This window comes from Haemorhous mexicanus, chromosome 4 (genome assembly GCF_027477595.1).
Source record: "Haemorhous mexicanus isolate bHaeMex1 chromosome 4, bHaeMex1.pri, whole genome shotgun sequence".
Lineage (NCBI taxonomy): Eukaryota > Metazoa > Chordata > Aves > Passeriformes > Fringillidae > Haemorhous > Haemorhous mexicanus.
Genome location: NC_082344.1, coordinates 3,053,362 through 3,073,199, shown reverse-complemented (window position 1 = coordinate 3,073,199; position 19,838 = coordinate 3,053,362). Strand labels below are relative to the sequence as shown.

At 42.8% G+C, this 19,838-nt stretch overlaps 1 protein-coding gene across 3 annotated transcripts in view; it reads left to right on the top strand.

Moving 5' to 3' along the window:
- Positions 1 to 19,838, top strand: part of NDST4 (N-deacetylase and N-sulfotransferase 4) — a 105,273-nt gene that overhangs the window by 53,704 nt on the left and 31,731 nt on the right. For all 3 annotated transcript variants that reach the window (XM_059843676.1, XM_059843675.1, XM_059843674.1), the window contains one exon: positions 17,819 to 17,906. In XM_059843676.1, the coding sequence (XP_059699659.1) occupies positions 17,819 to 17,906 (88 nt within the window). The remainder of the gene's footprint in view (positions 1 to 17,818; positions 17,907 to 19,838) is intronic.

The window sequence follows — 19,838 nt, the reverse complement described above, 5'->3', positions numbered from 1 at the left end:
TTGAGATCTGAGCACTGCACACAAGCCAAGCAATCAAGTGCTCTCTCTCAGGAAATACATGGGGAAATGCTCTGAGCAAGGGCTCGTACACAAGGGGAAATTCTCTCCAAAAGCACTTGTGAAACAAGTTTTTCAGCAATAGCTTCCTGCCTGCACCTTTTTGAGAGTGTCTTTCTGACATGGTTTGCTGCACTGGGGAAGCCTGTTACTGTTCCACAGCATTTAAAGAGCCCCCACTGCCAGCAGAGCAGTGTCCACACAGGGACACTCGGAGATTCAGAGCTGAGCTCTCACTGGAATCACCTCATTATGCAGGAAAAAACCCAAGTCACCCCCATTACTATCCAGCAATCAACAACACTGCCAGGCAAACCTTTCTAGCTGTGCTTGGCACAGCAGCCACGCTTCCGTGCTCATTATAGGAGACACAGCAGAAAACTCCACATCCAGGGCCTGCAGTAAGAGCTGGATGCTGTTAAAAGCACTCAGAATTATATTTATGTGCTGCTTGTCTTGATCCATCTAAAAACCAACCAGTCCACACTGCTGAATACCTAGACAATAACAAGGAAAAACATCTGCTGGGATTCAGTCCTCTTTAATATAATTTTTTTTCCAAGCAGTGCATGGTGAACCTACTTTCATTCATTATGTTTGAGTCAGGGTACAAAGGGAAGATTTAATTTTTCTCACATTCCTCCAGTGCCAAATTAGCAGCCCACTTTCCTCACAAAAACACCAGAAGTGCCACTCACAGGATAAATCCCCTCCTCACCTCACACAAGTAATCACACCACAAACACTAACCACAGGGAGAAATCTTCTGCAAGCACAGGCTCAGAAGCAACCTTCCCCTCAAGCTCTCTTTTGGGGACAATAAAAAGTTTATCTCCCCTTTTTAGGTGAATGTTTCACACATAAATCCACCCTGCAACTTGAGCACCCACAGATACTCTGTCCTTAAAATTATGGATTTCATTTCAAACCTGGCAGAGATTTGTTCCTCAGGGTATCTCACAAACACTTGCTACACAAATCAGTCTGTTCCTACAGACTGGACATTCCCAGCATACATTAACCCACAGAACAGAATCCTGTTAATGAGCATAACACTGAAAGCAGAGTGCACTTTGGTTAGTTTACAGAAAAGGGTAATTACAGCCAGTTAGAGAACAATCTCCCAAGTCACTGGGGAAGGAGGCAATTAAGAACCAGCAGACCTGCCTTCACCCTGTACTGCACAGCAGCTTTGCTTGAGAGGCAAAAATAACTCCTTAGGAGGCTGATATTTCAGTGATGGCAAAACCTTGCCCTGCCTTTGGGAGGAGGGGCTGTGGCTGCTCACAGAGAGCAGAGATTTAGGGACTCTCTGCTGGGCTCTCTAAAGGTGCCATGCCCACCCAAATCCCTCAGGAATGCTTTAATACCCAGCCAGTCTCCTGATAACAATATTGGCACATAACAGTAATCAAAGAAGTCAACCTGTGCCTGTGTAATTACTTCCTGCAACCCAAATGTTCTTATTCCCTCACAAAGCCATTTCTCAATTAGGTGCCTCAGGGAGATATATATACACACACACACACTTTTATAAAGGGTGGCATCAGCTACAGAAACAGAGATTAGAGAACAGGGTTATTATGGGCTCTCTTTACCACAGAAGATCTCCTAGTCCCTGGTGTTGAAGAAGTTGTGCAAGGTCATGTCTGGCTAAGTAATTAACAGGAACTCAGCAGAGCCACAGAAAGCTGTTTTTCCCAGCTTTGTGGAGTTCTATCTTGAGCCTAGTGAGCCTCTGCAAATTAACTTCTCCCTTTCTTGCCTGCCAATATATTATCTCAGTGCTTGATTTTCAAAGGCAAAAGAATTCTTCAGTTAATTTGCAGAAACAGTGAATTAGTGTTCTTGTACATGATACTGGTTCCCAGCCACACAAATCCAGTATCACTGGCATCAGTGATTTGGCAAAAAAACCCCGGAAATGTCTTTTTATGCTGTCTCTGGGAGAGCTACACAGAAAAAATACAAAGCTTTCACCTTTAAAGTTTGCTTTTAACTGAGCACAAAGAGGGTTGCATTACCCAAACGAGGAGTAAGAACTTGCTGAAGTATTGCTATTTTTTCTGTTGCCATAGTATGAGCCAGTACAATATTTACTCACCTAGGAAGAGCTCCAGGCAGCCACCAGGGCTTTTCCAGCACCTTTCTCAAACACACCTCCTATTGTTAACTCAAAGGCCCTGCAAGAGCATAGTGCAAGCTAAGGCATTTACCCTTCAATAAATAAAACAGATAAAAAAGCACTCCAAATGAAGCAAAAAGCTTTGGCCTTTCACTTCCTACCTTCCTCTCGGCTCTAGGCTTTAGACCACAACACACCTCCTTCTGGGTGCAGTCAGGAACCACCTGCTCCCCTCTCTTCTCCCACTCTCCCAGCTGGAGCTGATGAGCTAATCAAGGAGAAATTGCCTGTCCCAGCAGCACCATATCCCAGAGCCCCCTTCTCTAAAAGCTCCACTTCCCCTTTCTGTAACACCTCTAAGTGTCCCTGTAGGGATGGGAGGATCCTGGGACTTTCTGAGCTGCGGTAAAATGATGGAGCCATGCCTGGCAACATCCTTTATGTTAGTGCTGACTGCAGGCCTCCATTCTCCCTGCAGCCTGTCTGCCTTCTCCTGCTGCCTCCCCCTCTGAGCTCCAGTCCACTTCCTTCGGTGGAAATAACAGTTTGTCTCTGACACCCCCTCACTGCCACAGTCTGCACTTTGTCTTTGACCTTCACCATCATTAAAATGCCTGGAACACTTCAAGCCTGTGATTTCTGGCTCATTTTAGTGTTTTCAAGACAAAATGCATGTTGAAGTTGCATCTTTCCTGGCAATTCCAAATTTAAAAGTACTGGCACAGCAGGGAGCTGAGCTCAACCACTCCATCTCTCCAGCATATGATTATCCCTGATTTTTGTGCAAGGACAGCTGCTTTCAGGTGGAACTACTGGAAATGTCTGGGCCACATCACCAGGCATGGCAGAAGGGTCAGTCCTGAGATAAAACAGTCCCCCTCATACCCTTTCAATAATAATAAGCCCCTTCCAGTAAAGTAACCATGGCCATGGCCAGCCCAGGGAGAAGCTGAGCACAGGAACCCAGAGCAGAGCCAAGCATTAGTCACTGAGGCTGGGTGGCACTTCTGTCACCTTCTGAAGCACTTGAGAGTGACAGTGAAATACACAATGAAGTGGAGTTCTGCAGCTCCCACTTTTGCACAGTCTTAAAGTCCTTAAAAATTAATTCAAAAAGCAGCTGAGAGGCATTCCATGAAAACTTTAATAATCTTTTTTTTAAAATGGGAGTGCCTGCTCCATTCTGCTTCATCACAGATGACAGTTAATTCAATATTTTCCTTGTTCAGGTCTCTTGAATCAGCCAATTCTTTCTGTAATAATTTGAGTGTTGAGTGCCTTGTCAAGACACATCAGACACAATGTTTCATACTTCTTTTGTTTCAACAGGGCCTGTTCTTTCATTCAGAACTTCAGTAGCAGTGTAGTTAAAAACCACAATTCCCTTGCCACCAGCAGAACCTGAATTCTTCTCCTTGGCAGCTTGATGGATTGACTGTCTATCCAAGGACCCCCTGAATTCTGATAGATTGGGGCTCTTCTCATCTGCCAGCTTCCCACTCTAAATTAGGTGGTCTTCACAGTGTTTTATAGAGTCTTGCCAGAAAACAGATCCTGGTGGCTCAAATTTTCTACCTCTTGAATTAATTGAACAATTATGTCCCCAGCAAGCTTTTCCTCAATGTTGGAAAACTCACTTGGCATTCTTCTGTCCCAGGGAGCACACTGGTTTCTGGTCTGTAGGGTTCAATTTGCTGTTGTTTGTACAAGCAATTAATCTCAGAATAATCTCTGTTAATCACAGAATTAATCTCAGATGTTTGAGGTTTTTTCCCCAAGTTAAACAGTCTAACATTCCACAAAACAACAAATTAATTATTAAAAATAGCGAGAGAAATCATCCTTCATTCTTGGCTATAAGAACTCAAGAGAACTTCATTTTGAAAAACATTTTAAAATTTGATGCTTTAAAAAAATGTCACAATACACTTTATAACATAGAAATGGCAGGTCTTCCAGGGCAAATTCAGATTTCCGGTGCTCACATCCTGTGCCAAGCTTACTTGTGGCACATTCCTCTCCTACACTTGCACTGATTTCCTGGATTTGTACTTATTGCTTGAATCCTTTCTCCAAACTAATTCTGAAGTCATAGGTTATACCAAAATGGAATATATTTCCAGGATACACGTGGTACTCCATTCAATTTAGCCTCACTTAGGGAATCCATAGGAGCTAAAAAACACATCTGCTTAATATCAACCCCTCAAGAGACCTGCATTAACCTGAGCTTTAAAACAACACTTATTAGTTAAAAAGGAGCCCTAGCAGTTGTTTCCTGCACGGAAAACAACACTCTGCAATGATGGAATGGCCTTGTAGAAGGGCCAGGCAGTGCAGACTGCAAGAGCAGTCATAATTATTGCCTTAAAAGCACTTGAAGCAGCAATAAACACATTAGCAGGAGCCCATCCATAATGCAGCTCCTTCAGGAGCAGCGTTACTTAAGTGACTTTAAATAAGCCTTTGTCATCCAAATGGGAGCAGGAGGAACACTTAGAGCAAAAGCTCAATTTAGCACTCTTGGCATTAGTCAAATGATGTGCAAGTGGCAGTGCCCAGGAAAATGGTGGGTACAGGGAGGGATGGACAAACAGCTGAGGAACTGAGAAAACCTCCCAGAGAAAAGGAGAAATTTGAGACTTGAATTGTTTAGCAATAATTAACCAGGCGTTTGCTGTCAACCTCTGTGTCACAATGAAGTATAAAACCAGATATTTGACTATGTCTGGCTTCAAATCCTTAGACATATCCATCCACCCCTGTAGCTTTATACACATATCCTCACAGAAATCACATCTTATGGTCTTGGTCTTTTCCATGAATATGGCCAAAGATCCCTTCAGTTACTGCTTTTACTTCCAGTGTTCTACACTCCACCTGTCTTCTTTCCATCCAGGCAGAAAAAAACCTAACAAAGTATTACAGAGTTTTTCACCTCATGGGAAATTCTAATATAAAACTATTTAGTAATTTAACTTTGTCATTTTGTGTCAACAAAATTTCTAATGTTAAATATGGTAACTTATAACTTAAATAGTCACACCCATTTTATAGAAAATATCTTAAGATATTAAGTTAGTTAAGAATTTCTCTCCAGAAATGTCAGGGAGAAAACAAAACCATTTTCATGTAATTCCATCAAGAATTTAATTTTCAATATTTACCAAAAAATTAAAGGAAAAGCTAATAAGAATGTCCTGCAAACCAGTGTATTAGTTAAAACACTTCATGGCCTTCCTTAGGAAATAAAGCTATGGATCAAGTATTTTTTTTCCCCTTCAGAAGCACAAATTTTAAATGTCCTTTACCAAGCCATGAAAATTTCCCTAAATATTTGTAAGCCTTACTCTTTGTGTGTTTCTGTTCTTTCTGCTAATTACCAGCACTCTTAGTCTGCTGCTCCCATTTTTCGTGCAGACAACACCTGAACACGAGGGGGATCTGTGGTGTGGGACACACTCAGCTCCTCTGGCACATCACATCCCTGCTATTTTTAACACTTCTGATTGGAAAAGGATGAATCCCTTATCTCAGAGTTTAATTTTTTTAATTGATGTCATAATTTAACTGGAATTGTAGTATTTAGTTTAAAAAAAACACAAACTAAATCTATTAAATCTAATACCTCACTCCCAATATTTTCTGACCTAGGTATGGAAAAATCCAAAGAGTGAGAGGTCAGGACTTTAATTTTCCTTCCATCCTACTTGTTTAGCCATTTATCCTTATACTTAAAAATGGGTGGAAAATCCTTCCAAAATGGCAAAGTGACAAGGCAGAGGAAAATGAAGTTTATATTCCTGTTACTTGATCAACCTGGATTGCTCCAGTAAAGCAGCTTTCTGTGGCAAAACATTGATTTATGAAAGGCAGAATGTTTCACTGGAATATGACTCAAACAAAATTGTGTTCTGCCAGCTCATCTGCTCTGGCAGACTAAAGGAAAAGGGGGCAGTTTGTAGAATATTAAAAAAAATAAATTCCAAAGATCATAATTAAATGTAGCTTTGGAATTGCTGATCTTCCAGAAATTAAAAAATGCAAGTAATTCACACTTTGCTGAGACACTCCTTTAATACAAGAATTTCCCAGGAAATGGATATTTCAGGTTTTGGCTGCCTCTTCATTTTACTTAAAAGACAGAATTATTAATGTAGCTTTTACATTACATATTAAATCTAAAATACCAACTCTGAGGCAATTCATAAAAATTGTCTCAATATTCCACTTGAACTGCTGGGATTGAATCAGACTCAATTAAAACCATGGGCTTCAGAACCCGTGTGTTTTTCACCCCAAAACATCAGCCCTCCAAGTAAAAAATGGTATAAAAAATGATGGAATTCACATTTTTGACAGTGAAGTGTATTTGCCTGCCTGGCCCAAACCTCATGAAATATTGGCTCTTCAAGCTGTCAGTGATTCTTGATGGCACAAGTGCTTTTCTTGCAGGAGACCCAATTGTTTTTAGAGGGCAGCAGGTTGGACCTGGGGAAAAGCAGCCTGGTGAAGAGCAGGACAAGGGAGACAGGCTCAGGGGATGAGGATCAAAGTGCTTTGTGCATTTTCCAGTAATATTTAATCCCTGAGGGCCACAAGACTGGAGACCTCCTTTGTAATAATATTTACTGTAGGTTTTCAACAAATTAGCACAAATGTTTGGGAATTAATTGAATATACATGCATAAATAAGCATTAATCTGTATGAATCTATAATTAATAGAGATTAAATACTCTACAATCTTATTAATTTAGGAGGTTCCAGGGACAAGTGTGAACTGCTGAGGCTATGCTCTGCATAGTTAATAGCAACAATAATAACAATTATAACAGCAATACTGCATTACATTCAAAAAAATAGGTTCAGCTGCAGAATGTGAATTCTTTAATAAAAAAGCTCTGCATGTCTCTTCCTAGTAACATATCCCAGGATTTATGTGCATCATAAACAAACATGCCTGTGGTATTATACAGTGTAATTCCTTTGTGTTTGTTGTTAGCAAAGGGAATACGGTTTCCCTTATGCTTTCCCTCTTATTTCTGCTGTAACTGGGCACAGGCTGCCAGTACATTATCAGGAAACAAAACCCACCCATCCCTGCTGTAAATATTGCAAGGTGAGTGTTAAAGGCCAGAGGGAATTTTGGGCAGGAAACCTGTGCCTGGAAAGACCCCGCTGTAGGATGCTTAAAACCACCCTTCTGCTCTTCAACTGCTCAAAGCCAGCTGACATTCCAGCTACAGAAATATTCTGGATTATTCCTTTCACTGGTGACCTAGGACAGGGGGTGTGCTGAACCCCAGCAGAGCAGAGAGGGGGCAAACAAGGGGGAATGCACAGCTCAAAGGAAAGCTTGAAGTGTAAGGAAGGTTTTCCACAATGGAAAAAGAGCACCCAGCTTTTAGCTCTTTCTCATCTTACAGCTGCAAATTATTTCCAGGATCTGGATGGACACCTTGCCAAACAGTCCTGTTTGGCTAGCAGAGCATTACCCAAGCAAAGCCTGTCACAGCAATTCAGTATTTGTGATTTCTAAACAGGTATTCCCATATAAAATTAAATTATGGCATTACCCTTCAGCTGTGAGAGTAATAGAATCTCTCACTTCAAAAATGAGTGGAAATTTAGTGTAACAACTATAATTAAAAGCTTGATAGTTTGCTGAACATATTTTTCCCAGTTTAATGATCCTGTGTTACATGAATTCATACTTTACACTGCAAGTAGCTACAGTTTTCAGTTGGAATATTTAGAGGGAAAAGTGCTGCCTTTAATGATTAAGATCAAAAGCAAATAGATTTAAAAGTTAACTGCCTCAGTAATGCCACTTTCTGGCTGCCACCAAAATACATATGAATGACTCTGAAATAGCAATCTGTTCCAAGCAAAAAACCAAACCTTCCCCACAACTTTTCTGTGCTGCTTTTGTTTTTAAGACAACGCTATGCAAGTATTCCATGTGCTGGTGAGATCAGCTCTCCTCCCTGTTTCCAAGGGCTGGAGACCTATCACCAAGGGTTTCAACTGTTAGGAGACTTAGGAAAGGATGACAAACCCTGATTTTTCACTGGATTATTATTGCCATCAGCCATTATTACTCTTGGGAGACATACTGCTCCTCTAGGGTGTGCCCAGGGAGCTTGGGAGCAGCTGGCTTGCTGTGGGCACTTACACCAGGCTAGGCTGCAAAAGCCATGCAGAAGGGCTTCCTGATAGCACAAGTTCCCTTCCTAGGAAGTTACTGCAAGGACTGAAAGATTTCATCACTTTTCCACAATGACACTGGACCGCTTGAATTTCTCAAGGGTTTGAGGTTTTTTGCCAGGCTGTATTCCAGAGTGATCTGAGGAACAGCAGTGCTTCAGTTTTGCTCTGAGTGTAATTTTCTCACTTATGGGAAAGGTGTGGTGATACTTTTGAACCTGAAACATTTCCTTTGGCTGTTAAAAAGATTTGTTCTCAATTTTACCTGAAATCACCTAGTTTTAGGAAGAAGTATCCTACTGAAACTTCTGAAATTGTTCATTTCAAACGTGCCAGCCTCAGTTGGTGGTCTGGATTGATTTTGCTGGACAACATACTGGCCTTTCATGTTTCTGTTCAAGAGAACTGAGTAGAAATATAAGATGGGCATTGCCATTTAACTTTGCATCTTCCAGCCTCCTCCTCTGGACAGCTCACTATGCTGTCTTCATGCTGGGAAGGATAATAAAGCAGTTGTAAGCAGGAGGATTCTCTGGGATGGAGGGATTTTAAACCTGTCCTAGAGGACAATAAAGGCTTTAGCTCCCTCTGCTCTGAACCTGAAGGAGCAGGGGGTGGCAGAAGCTCTCTGATCTCTTGTGAAAGAGATGCAGTGTAAAGCAAGAACATTTGCCTTGAAATTCCCTTTTCATTCCACAGAAACATCCAATTCTAGTTATCAAAACACTGAAGCCAGCTCCCTGGATAATGGGAGGCAGCATCACAAAGAAGGACGAAAGGTCAGAGAAGTTAAGCTCTGCCAGACAAGTATCAAACATCTCAAAAATATTAAAAAGCAATACTTAATCCTAGTGGTTTTTAAAGCACACCCTTACTCATCAAGATTCTACAAAATGAAAGTTTCACAATAACCAAGGCAACCAGTTCTCCAGACTTCCCTGGTTTCTGATTTTGATGGAGAGGGTGGGCAATGGGCAGACTCATATAGGGAAAAGCCCCAAACACAGGGAGGCACTCTCTTAAAGCCACAAGACAGATCCATCCTTGTGCCAACACGCCCATCCTGAGCCCTGAAGGACACACCTCAGTTCAGGATCTATTACCTGCTCCAATCTCTCCTCTATGATTGAATGTGAGCTGAAAAAAACCCCGTAATTCCCCACCACAACACACATACAGCAGGTAGTTTTTGAGCAGTAAATTTAAGGCAGGGATTTGACACTGCTGGCAGGTGCTCAGAATTTTGAGATAAATGTACATGATGAGAACTTGAAGGAAGTTTTATTTTTGTGACAAGTTAGCCAAGTGAATGATTTCCAAGGGCAGTGAAGGAACAGAAAACCACTCTGATTAAACCTTAGTGGATCCAAGTCCATAAATTAAAGAAGATAAATAAGGTAGTCTCCATTAGTCTAGCCTTTAAATAATTTATAGCAACTGAGTACCCACCTGTAGTAGGTTGTAGAGTTTATTTGTAATTCTTTTTTGCTTAAGAAAACAAGTCTGAAGCACCAAAACACAAGAAAAAGAAAGAATATACAACTCAACCAAAATGCAGTTGTTGCTGTTACTTGTCTTTTACCCTAAGTTTGTATTGTGCCAAAGAGAGAGACTTTGATCCTTTTCTTGGGGGGTATGGCCTAAACATGACCTCAGCTAACTAATGACCAGTCTGGGTTTTATGAGGGTGACATGCAGCACAGTGACTGACACCAGCAGAGTTTCCTGCCACCAGACCACTATGGCTCCACGTGCATTTTTTAATTAAAATACTGCTTTAGACCTTGATGCTGTCCCTGTAAAGCCTTGAGATAGTTTTGCCATTCAATTTCTATTTTAGGGATTAATTTTGTGATTGATCAGAGCTGACATGAGGGCTCTGTCCCTGCCTTTTGGGCCTCTTTCTTGGGAGCTCTACAGTGGAATTAGAGAGAGACAAACCCCACCTGCCTTGTGCAGATTGGATCTGGGGAAACAGAGCATCCCTTCTTTGTTTCATGAGGCTGTTACGCTGGCCAGGCTGAACTGCAACTACAGGGAGCAGAGCCACTGAAATTACAACAAGCATTCCTGATCATGTTGTTTCAAAAACTGGACCAATAACCCTTGATCTCCCACTGGCAGATTGCCTTCCCCTGATTCCCCTCCCTGAAGAGCCTTTCTTCAAGAGATTTCTTTTGCTGGAAATGCTTAAGCTTCTGAAAAGTCAGAACTGATAAGAAATAATCTCTAAGCCCCTTTGCTCTTCTGCTTCAAGTGCCACCAGCTCCTGTCCCTGCTGCAGGGACCTGCAGGGAGGGATCCTGCTCGGCCCTGGGCTCGTGCCAGCGGGCTCCCCACAGCCCAGGGGATGCCACATGCTCTCAGCTTGGGCACTGGCTGGCTTTTCCCCTCCCAGGACTTGTCAGCACATTTGGGTAGCACTCCTAGAAAATCCTTCAGCATCAGCAGTGATTGATACTGGAGACCCTCAGCGCTCTCCCAAACAGGCTGTAAATCTTCTCTGCGGGTAGGACTGACACAGAGCAGCAATCACTGCTGGCAGGGAGCCACTGCAGCCACTCCCTGCTCCTGCAGCTCCAGCAGCAGCTCCTGTGCATGCTCCCAGCCAGGCCTAATGCCTTTGATCCTCCCCAGAATGGGAGCAATTCCCTCAACTCATCTGTGGGGACCCAGTTAAAATTAACCCTGCTTCTTATTCATGCTCCCTATTTGCCATTCATACTCTTTGCCCTTGCTCTTCATTTGAGCTTTTTGCTGCTAGATGCTCTGACAAGGCCAGGAACTCCTTTTTCCAAGAAGAGAGACTGGATGATTGCCATGGATATTTTTATGTATCTCTGCGCCCACACTTGTGCAGTTGGTCAAGGTGCTCTCACTGCAGGGCTGTCTGTGTCACACTCAGCATCATCTCTCTTCTAATACTAAATCAAGAGCCACCTCCTGAGTTCTCAGGGATGTTATTCACCACTTAGTCATGAGTGAGTTGTAAACTTGCTGCAGTATCCCCCCATTCATCTCCTTCAGCTGGAACAGGTTGAACCTCTCCTGGGACAGATGCACTCCTCTGGGTCAAATTAAATGCAAGTAGGCTCCTGACAGTTTTCTGACTTCAGGGCAGAGTTACAACACAGCAGCAGAAATAGATCTGATAAACGGGGTATTCAATTTAAGAAGTAAAAAACTTTTTTTTTTTTCAGTTTCCAATAAACATACTACACAAACATGTGCAAATCATGATCTTTTTCTTGCTCCAAAGAAACCCACCTATCCTGTCAGACCTCACACAAAGGCAGCCAACTCCAGGGAAATGCTGAACAGGCTCAAGTAATAGCTCTACAATAAAAAATAGATCTGCAGCCAGAGCTGGCTGTGTTCAGCCCCAGCTGAGAGCTCCCAGTTAATTATTTATATGGCACTATGAATTAGCAGGCTGCTTCACAGAAAGAAAAGCAGAAGGAAATGCAGTCTCAGCCCTGGAGAAGGCAGGGCCAAAGCCCTGGCTGTGCCCAGTGCTCTGCAGCCATTTCAGCAAGGACTGGGTGAGAAGAGCCTCCAGCTCTGGGAGTTTTGGCAGTTTCCCTCTTATCCAGGCCCTGCTGTTCAGTCAGGTTTGGCGTAGGGTATAGGGCAAGTGATTCCAAAATCCCATTAAAGATTTTACTAACACCAACCCCTAAACTGCTTTCAAACTCTAGCCACTAAGTCAATAATGTGGATTCTTTCTAATTCCTACACTCTGGTATTATCTGCTGTAAGCATGGGAAGTTGGCTAAAATCCTCACCACACAAAAATCATGAACTCAGCTTCCCTGGGCTTACAAATTCCTCACCATGTTGAGTTTTAACAAGTGCAGATACAGCTGAGTTGATTGTCCCCCTTATGATAGAAATTTATGCTCCAATCTGAAAGCTGAAAATAACCAACTTAAAATCCCAGTCTTACAGTGACCCCATCAGTAATGTCAGGCTAGACATCACTTTTTTACTGACAGCTTTCCTGTCAGAAAATAGCAGTGGCTAGTTATTTCACCCCTTCCTTACAGTCATTACTATGATTTTAACTGCTTTGTGGTATTCCTATCAATTCCAATTCCACCAGCTTTGAAAATTGCCAAGACCACAGCAGGCTTAGTCAGATTTTTTTTATCCTAGCATAGAATTCAGGGAGGGAGCAAGAGCAGGAAGAGGCAATCAAAAAATCACACCCTGACAGCAGCCACTTGCAGTACAGAGAAACATTGCTGAAAGTAGTATTTGCTTCTTCTTTTTTCCTCCCAAAAAATTTCAGCTGGAAATTTCGAGTAAAAACTATTACTTTGTAGCCCTCCAACTTTCCACAGACCACCAGCAGATTGCTGCACAGACCAGCTTGGGAATGAATCTCAGGGCTATGTAGCTGCACAAGCATTAAGGACAGATGTTAGGGAGAAAAATGAATAAATGCATTACAAGACTTCTTGGTATTAATAACAAGTACGTGCCATAGAAGCCTGAGAAAACTGTCTGGAAGTGAAAAACAATTTTGGTTGGAAGGAATTTCTGGAGGTGATCTAATCTAAGCCCCAGCTTGAAGCAGAGGTAAATGTTAAAGTTATATATGTGCAAATATTGGCACGTATTTTCTGTCCACAGTATAGATAAATAAAAAGTATTGTGTATAGAGTGAGCATATCCATATTTTATACACACACACCAAAGAGCAGAAACCTGCAGCAGTGCCATCACTATCCAGCACTAGGATCTGCTCCCAAATGAATAATGACTTTGAGTAATGGCAAGTGAGCCCATTTTTGACAAGATTCTCAGTCATATCCCCCAGAAGGTGATGGGACAGGATAACCTTGGCCAGGCTCCCCTGGGAAGCCAGGCACTGGCACATCCTCCCGTGCCAGAAGCACTTCCTCAAACCACTCTGTGCAAGTCAAATAACTCAGGATGACAGCAAATTACAGATACACTACAAAGCAGAGATATTCAACTTCTCCTCCTTGCCTAGATCCCCTTCCAGACTGAGAGAAGAACTTTCTTACCTGCCCTACCCACTGAGCATCCTCACCAGCAGGCTCTGCAGTAAATTGGGCTGGTGTTTCCTTGGGCAGCTCTCCCTCGTGGAATGCCCCAGAGCACCCCTGCCAGACAGATCCTGCCAGGGACCTCCAAGATCTGGAAGTTTTGCTGCTTCCCAAAATTCACATTCACAGCATTGCCTCTGGAAGGGCACTGATCAAGGAGCCCTAATGAAATGCCAGGCTGTCTGCTCCACACTGGGGAAATGTTCAGTCCTGCAAATCCTGCGTCCCTCCTGTGCTTTTCCTGATGCTCTCAGTTTCTGGCAATGTCCCTGAGACACCTCTGAATGTCAGGAATTTGGTTCTGCTTTGTAGAAATAATGTTTAGAGGTGTCATAAAGATATTCTGACAGCTGCAGTTGTCAAGCTAAACAATGTCTACATCTCAGAGACTTTTAGGATTTTTCCTCCAAAACTTGACTAAGTTTTCACCAGCTGATCTCACAGACACTGATCCTTTCATTCCCAAGAGTCCTTGTCTCTAATGCTGGTACCTGCTGTGGGAACAGAATGAAAGGCACATCAAACAATCCTGGCCAATAGAACACTAGAAAAAGTATAAGGATCTGGCATCATTTCCCATAATTAATCCAGTTTTGGTTTAACTCAAGTTTCAGGGATCACCAGTCCCTGTCTGTGCACTTGCACACACACAAACCCACAGCTGCAAGTACATCTGTCTCCCTACAAAGAGCCCCAGTATGGAGCCCCAAGATTTGCCTTGCTTTCCCCAGTAAAAAGATGAGATTCCATTGTGTTGGCTCAATCCATGTGGCATCTGCCCTCCTCACCCCAAACAGCACTGCCCATGCAAGGAAGGGCTCTTGCTTGAGCAGCTCTATTGATCCACACAGACCTTTGGGTGGGGAGGAAAGCCTCTTGAATTACTTTGGCTGATTTTCAGGTTCTGTTTTGCCTTCACAATGTCTTCAGAAATCCAGCAGGCATTTTAGCATTGTTAGCACTTAACTTAGATTTGGAGTTTTGCTCCCCAGAGAGGCGCCTTCTACCTCAGCCTGGCCAGCCCATGCTTGGCATCAAAATCAGCCAAAGTCATTCATTTGCCTTCTCTTAGCATTTGATAACCTCTACACTTCCCTCAGCCAGAGGTGTTTTGACCTTTAATTAAAAGGAAAATTTGTTGTCTGCCACTCAGAAGGCAGCAAATAATGAACTCATTAAAATGAGGTTACTGTTCAGGCCTTAGAGCAATAAGAGCCAAAGTCTCATTAGCAGCTAACAATCCAGAACATAGCACATAAATAAACCTAATATGGCAGAGCAAAATGCCTTGGTGCATTAAATTTGAGCAGAATCAAATGTTTACAGTCAATGATGTCTGGGGCATGAAGTTTTAATGTACTTAATGAAGGAAAGCAAATTGCTTCTTATTAGGCATGAAATGTTCCTGCAGAAATCGCCCCAAAAAGTTTATTATGTAAATGAGGGATAGAGTTATAATTAACAAGGACACAGCAGGAAAATATCAACTTCTTCCTAATAGATGCACCAATTATGAAGAATAAAGACACAGCAACTTCAAATCTACAAAAGGTAATTATATGGATTAATGTAAAAAGCTACTGAATGCAATATAATGAAGAAACTGTATCTTGTGTCAGAGAGAAGCTTCACTGACAAAGCAAAGAATCAATTAATAAAGTTAAATCCGTGAGTTTTGAGAGATTCCAGGCAATTAAGGGCTTGTATGTGAAAGAACAACTTAGATTACCTAAAAAAGCCCCTGTCTTTGCTTAGTCAGGCACAGAGACATGCTTGTTTGTCCCTGCACAGTGTGCTCCACAGCTCTTTCCTTAGAAAGTGATAATTAGTAAGCATGATCTATTCAGCTGTCCAAAAATATCCACCTGTGGGCTGGTTGTACTTCCACAGGCATGCAGTGGGGACAGGGGTGGGATGGAGATCCCTGAGCCCCCAGGGAAGGGGGGATACCTGTGCAGCCAGGGACAGCAGGCAGAGTGGGAATAGCTGTGTGGCACCTGGCCTTGGGAAGGGATCAACTTTCCAGCTGTTAAAACCCAATAGCCCTGCAGAGTATTCAGAATCCAATCAAATAAACACCTTCTGCCTCCCATGGAGCCTGTGCAAATCCCAGGAAGGTTTCTGGCCCTGGGTGCCTCTGACTTTTTCATTAAAGATAGGGAAGGCAGACTCTAATCACCTAAAAAGTTGTTCCATATTAAGGGTGGAAAGACACGAGTGCCCTTCCTCCAAGCAGACAAGCAGTGACAAAATAAGTTTGGACTGTCTTAGCTGACAGTATCTTCTTAGCATTGAAAAGAGGGGAGGTCACGACAACAAAATTGAGCTGCATATTAGAAAAATTAATATGCATGTATGGAAATTGAAAAGGCAAGAAAAAAGCCTTTAGGACCAAGCCAAAGCCAGTTTGAGTGACAGATTTGCCCTTTAGACAGAGAAAAATGCTTGACACACTGCAGGTTCCAGGATTTACATCTTAATCCTCGCTCTGTGTTTTTAATGAGCCTGGCTGGGCTGGAAGGCTCTGCCTATCCTGCAGCTCTGTCACCTTGCTGAGATGTGAGGGGAGCAGGAGAGGAGCCCAGGTGATGAAATGTTTGTTCCATGCCCCTTCTCCTACTGCACGTTAAGTGATGATAATTTCTCAAGATGTTCTTCCCTCAAAGGAAAATTAAATTGATTTTGCTCAGCCCATCAGTCTTTCTCAACATATCTAAAATGCTCTAGATAGCTTGGAAAATTATCTTCTGAAATATAACGACTCCGATTCTATGCTTCTGACTTTAATGGTGTCAATTTGGTGGCAGTTTTTACCAGCTGGGGATTTTCCTCAATGTCTTAGCTAACAGTGGTGTTCATCTCGGAGGTTTTACATTTTAGTGAACATTTACTTGTTATATATTATGTAAATATAGTCCCACATGTGAAATTGTCACAGGATTGAAATAATCAACTTACTAAATGTCTGGCAAGATAGGCTGGAAACCTTAATATTTAATGCTAAAGCACAAGACTTACTGTCATAAAATTGCTTTATTTCCTTTAGCAAGGAAAGGGATTTGCTTGGTGACTGTTGCAGCTGATAAACACTATCTCAATTTTATATCTTCCTTGCCACCCTAAGTATGTTGCTATTTTAAAAAAAACAAGGCAGATGCACCCTGCCTAGAAGCATCTTGTATTACACTCACACACCTCAGCTGCTTAAACCCTGCTTTCATGCTTTATCCTGCACTGGAGAGACTTTTGGTTTCTGGTCCCAAGTAGGGGTGCTGGTCCTTGCTTAATTTAGACCAAAAAAACCTATTTTCCTGCAAATCTAAGTGCAATTATGACCATACAGAATGTAAGTTTTTCAAATGAGGGACATTAGCTGGGCTGGGGGAGGGTGTGTAAACCACTGCAATCATTTTATCTTTGAACTCTGCAAGAACATGAAAGTCCAATCAATAGAAGTGTTATTAATAGATAATAGGAATAAGTTCTCAAGGGCCACGTAATGGAGGCACGGAAAACTGACGAAAACAGAATTTATAACATATTCAGCATTGGCAAGGCCAATAGGGAGAGAAATGCACTCCCCATCTCACATGCAACACCCCCAAATTCCAGGGGCTGCAGACCCAAAGCAGATCTGTGCACAAGGACCAGCTCCAGGAGCAGTGCAGAACTAACAGCAATAAACACCAAGTGAAGCTCACACAGGCTTACACATCTTCTCTCTTGCCCTAGTAGCTGGAATTAGGTCCAGAACAAAACCTGGACAAATGGCCAAGACTACCTATTTATTTCTTCTACAAGCAGCACCCTTTCCTTCCATTTCATTTCCAGTGGGCTTAGCTTGGAGGAGAGAATAAAAATAAACACTAATTAAACTAAAAATGCATTTATGACACGGACACAGCTTCTACCACAGGCCAAACCTGCAGCTTTGCTCATTCACACTTAAGCCTGAATTTGTTATTCAGACACAGCCTAAAATGGTCCTGCAGGTAAGTAAATCCCAACACCTTCATGCCTAGATGATGAGTAGTATTCCTAATTTTATTTTGGGGTTTAAGCACATTTTCTCAAGCTTCACTAATAACCCAGAACACGGGTGACTCCGTATATTGCTGCCTCTGAGAGGCTGGATTTGAGTCCTGCCATGGATCACTGCCCCAGTGGATAATATCCTGGGCCAAGCCACAGAACCATCACCTCCTTGGACACTCAGGCACTCCCACTTACCTTTTCTAGCCCATCAAACCCTCATGGAACAAATTAAGCTTTCTGTAATAGTCCTATAAAAAGAGGTGAGCCCAAAATAATATTAACTTTTCTAAATCCATGTTAATTTCTTATTTATTTCAGGCTTTACTAGAGACTCAAAATTTACTGCGCACTCAGGTTGCAAATTTTACCTTCAACCTTGGATTTTCAGGAAAATTTTACCACACAGGTAAGAAGGAACTTCATGCAGTTAAATAGGTGGCAGAATTTTAAATCTAGCTTTAAACATTCCCTTTCTAAATAATCAGTGACTCAGTGGGAAATACATGTTCCACCATTTCTGTGTCCAAAGGGGTAAAGACACACTCTGGATGAGCTGCTCAGGTACACAAGGATGCCCTTGGTGTTTTCCTGAAAGATGTGTGGTGGTAAATGTTAGAGTTATAAAGGAGGCAAAGTGGTTGCAGAGATGTCTCTGATTCCTCAGGAGACAGAGGAAGGTTTTTCAGGTGTGACAGGTATGATGAAATATAAAAGATTGGGAAAATCGTGTCTCAGTACCTCTGAGAAGCCAGAAGTGTTTCAATGGGATGCACCAGATTTTGTTGTACCTGTGAAGGAAATCTGTCTCAGTAATCTGCAAATCAGGAGGGATAATGAAGGAAAACATGATGAAAAGAAATTTGTATTGAAACCTGTGCTTCTGTGGAAGATGAGGCACTTCCACACCTCCTCCTCCTTGCGACTCCTTTCTCCTTTTTGCTCCATTTCTTCACAGCACAATACCCCTTTTTAAAAATGTTATTTCGTTTCCTCCTCTTTTGTCTTTTCCTTTGCTGCACCTCCACTCTGGCTTCCCTCTTTGCTGCACTGAGCTGTGCTGCTCCTTAGTGCTACTGAGGCAAGAAGAGACTCCCTGCAAGGGAGAACCTCCTGTCCTTCTTCCCAAACCCCATAACCCTTCCTGCTCTGGAGACCAGCTCCAAAATCCTCAGCTGTCAGCCCATCCAGCCACACTCACTGAGTGGGGCCAGGGAAACTTTTCTGGAGCTTGGGAGAAAGCAGCAAGAGGATGGGCGGGTGAGTTTAAAACCTAAGAATAAGGCAGTCCCTGCTTTCCTAGACTGTGAGGCAGCTGGATGAGTAGAGAGAAGGCAAAACCAGGTGTCACTAAGTCCAGGCTGTTCTCCCCTTCTGCAAACACTTCATGCTGAGCCACTGCTGCCCAGGAAACCTCCTGGACCAAAGATACAGGCTGGGAAAAATGAGAGGCAGGCAGAGATGGAATTCCTTGTCTGCAGTCATATAACAAGGCAGTGGCAGACCTGTGGTCAGAGAGCAGCTCTGGAGCCAGAACTACACACACAGCACTTCACACTGACCTGCCTGTGCAGCTCCTGCTGGGGATGAGCTGGGCACACCTGCAAGGCAGCAAAAGAAACAACAGCAGCCTGAGGCTCTGAGCTGCCCTAAAGCAGGAAGCTGCTGGACTCTGGTCATCTCCAGAGCACAGCTGGTATCAAAAACTCAGGTCCACTGTGGAGGAAGGTGATCCATGGAGGGGAGCAGATGGAGGAAGAGATGGTATTACTAATAATATTATAATATGATAGGGGCTGGCAGAGAACATGCAGCCTTTGTGAAAACACCACTCCCTGACCTGCCTTTTCCTTCTTTCCTTCATCCCAACAGCCCCCATGTTGTCACGGGTTTTCTGATACAATGCTGACCAATTTCAGAGCTGCTACTGCTGTAGAGAGAGAAAAGAGGAGGATATGTGTGCATGCCCATGCTCCTCAGGCTCTCAAGGCTCCTCACAATAGCCCAGAAGTACTTCCCAAGCTGAAGCATGTCCTTGGCTCCATGAAGAGGCCTGGATGCAGCTGGGTTTTTAACAGAGCACTTGATTTACAGGGTCGGGATGGCCCTTTCTCATCTCAGCTTCCTGGAAAGCTTGCAGCATATTCTCCATGCAATATGCTCTTTATTGACTCATTATAAATAAAGCCTGGAGAGATGTTCTTTAATTACTGTACACACGGCTTGCTGACCCACAGAAGCTTTTACTAGCAGGTACTCAACTTCCTTAGTGTGGCATTGAGTTCCCCTTCCAAAACTTGGATCATTTTAAAGCTACAAGAGGGAGATGAGTGTGGGGATG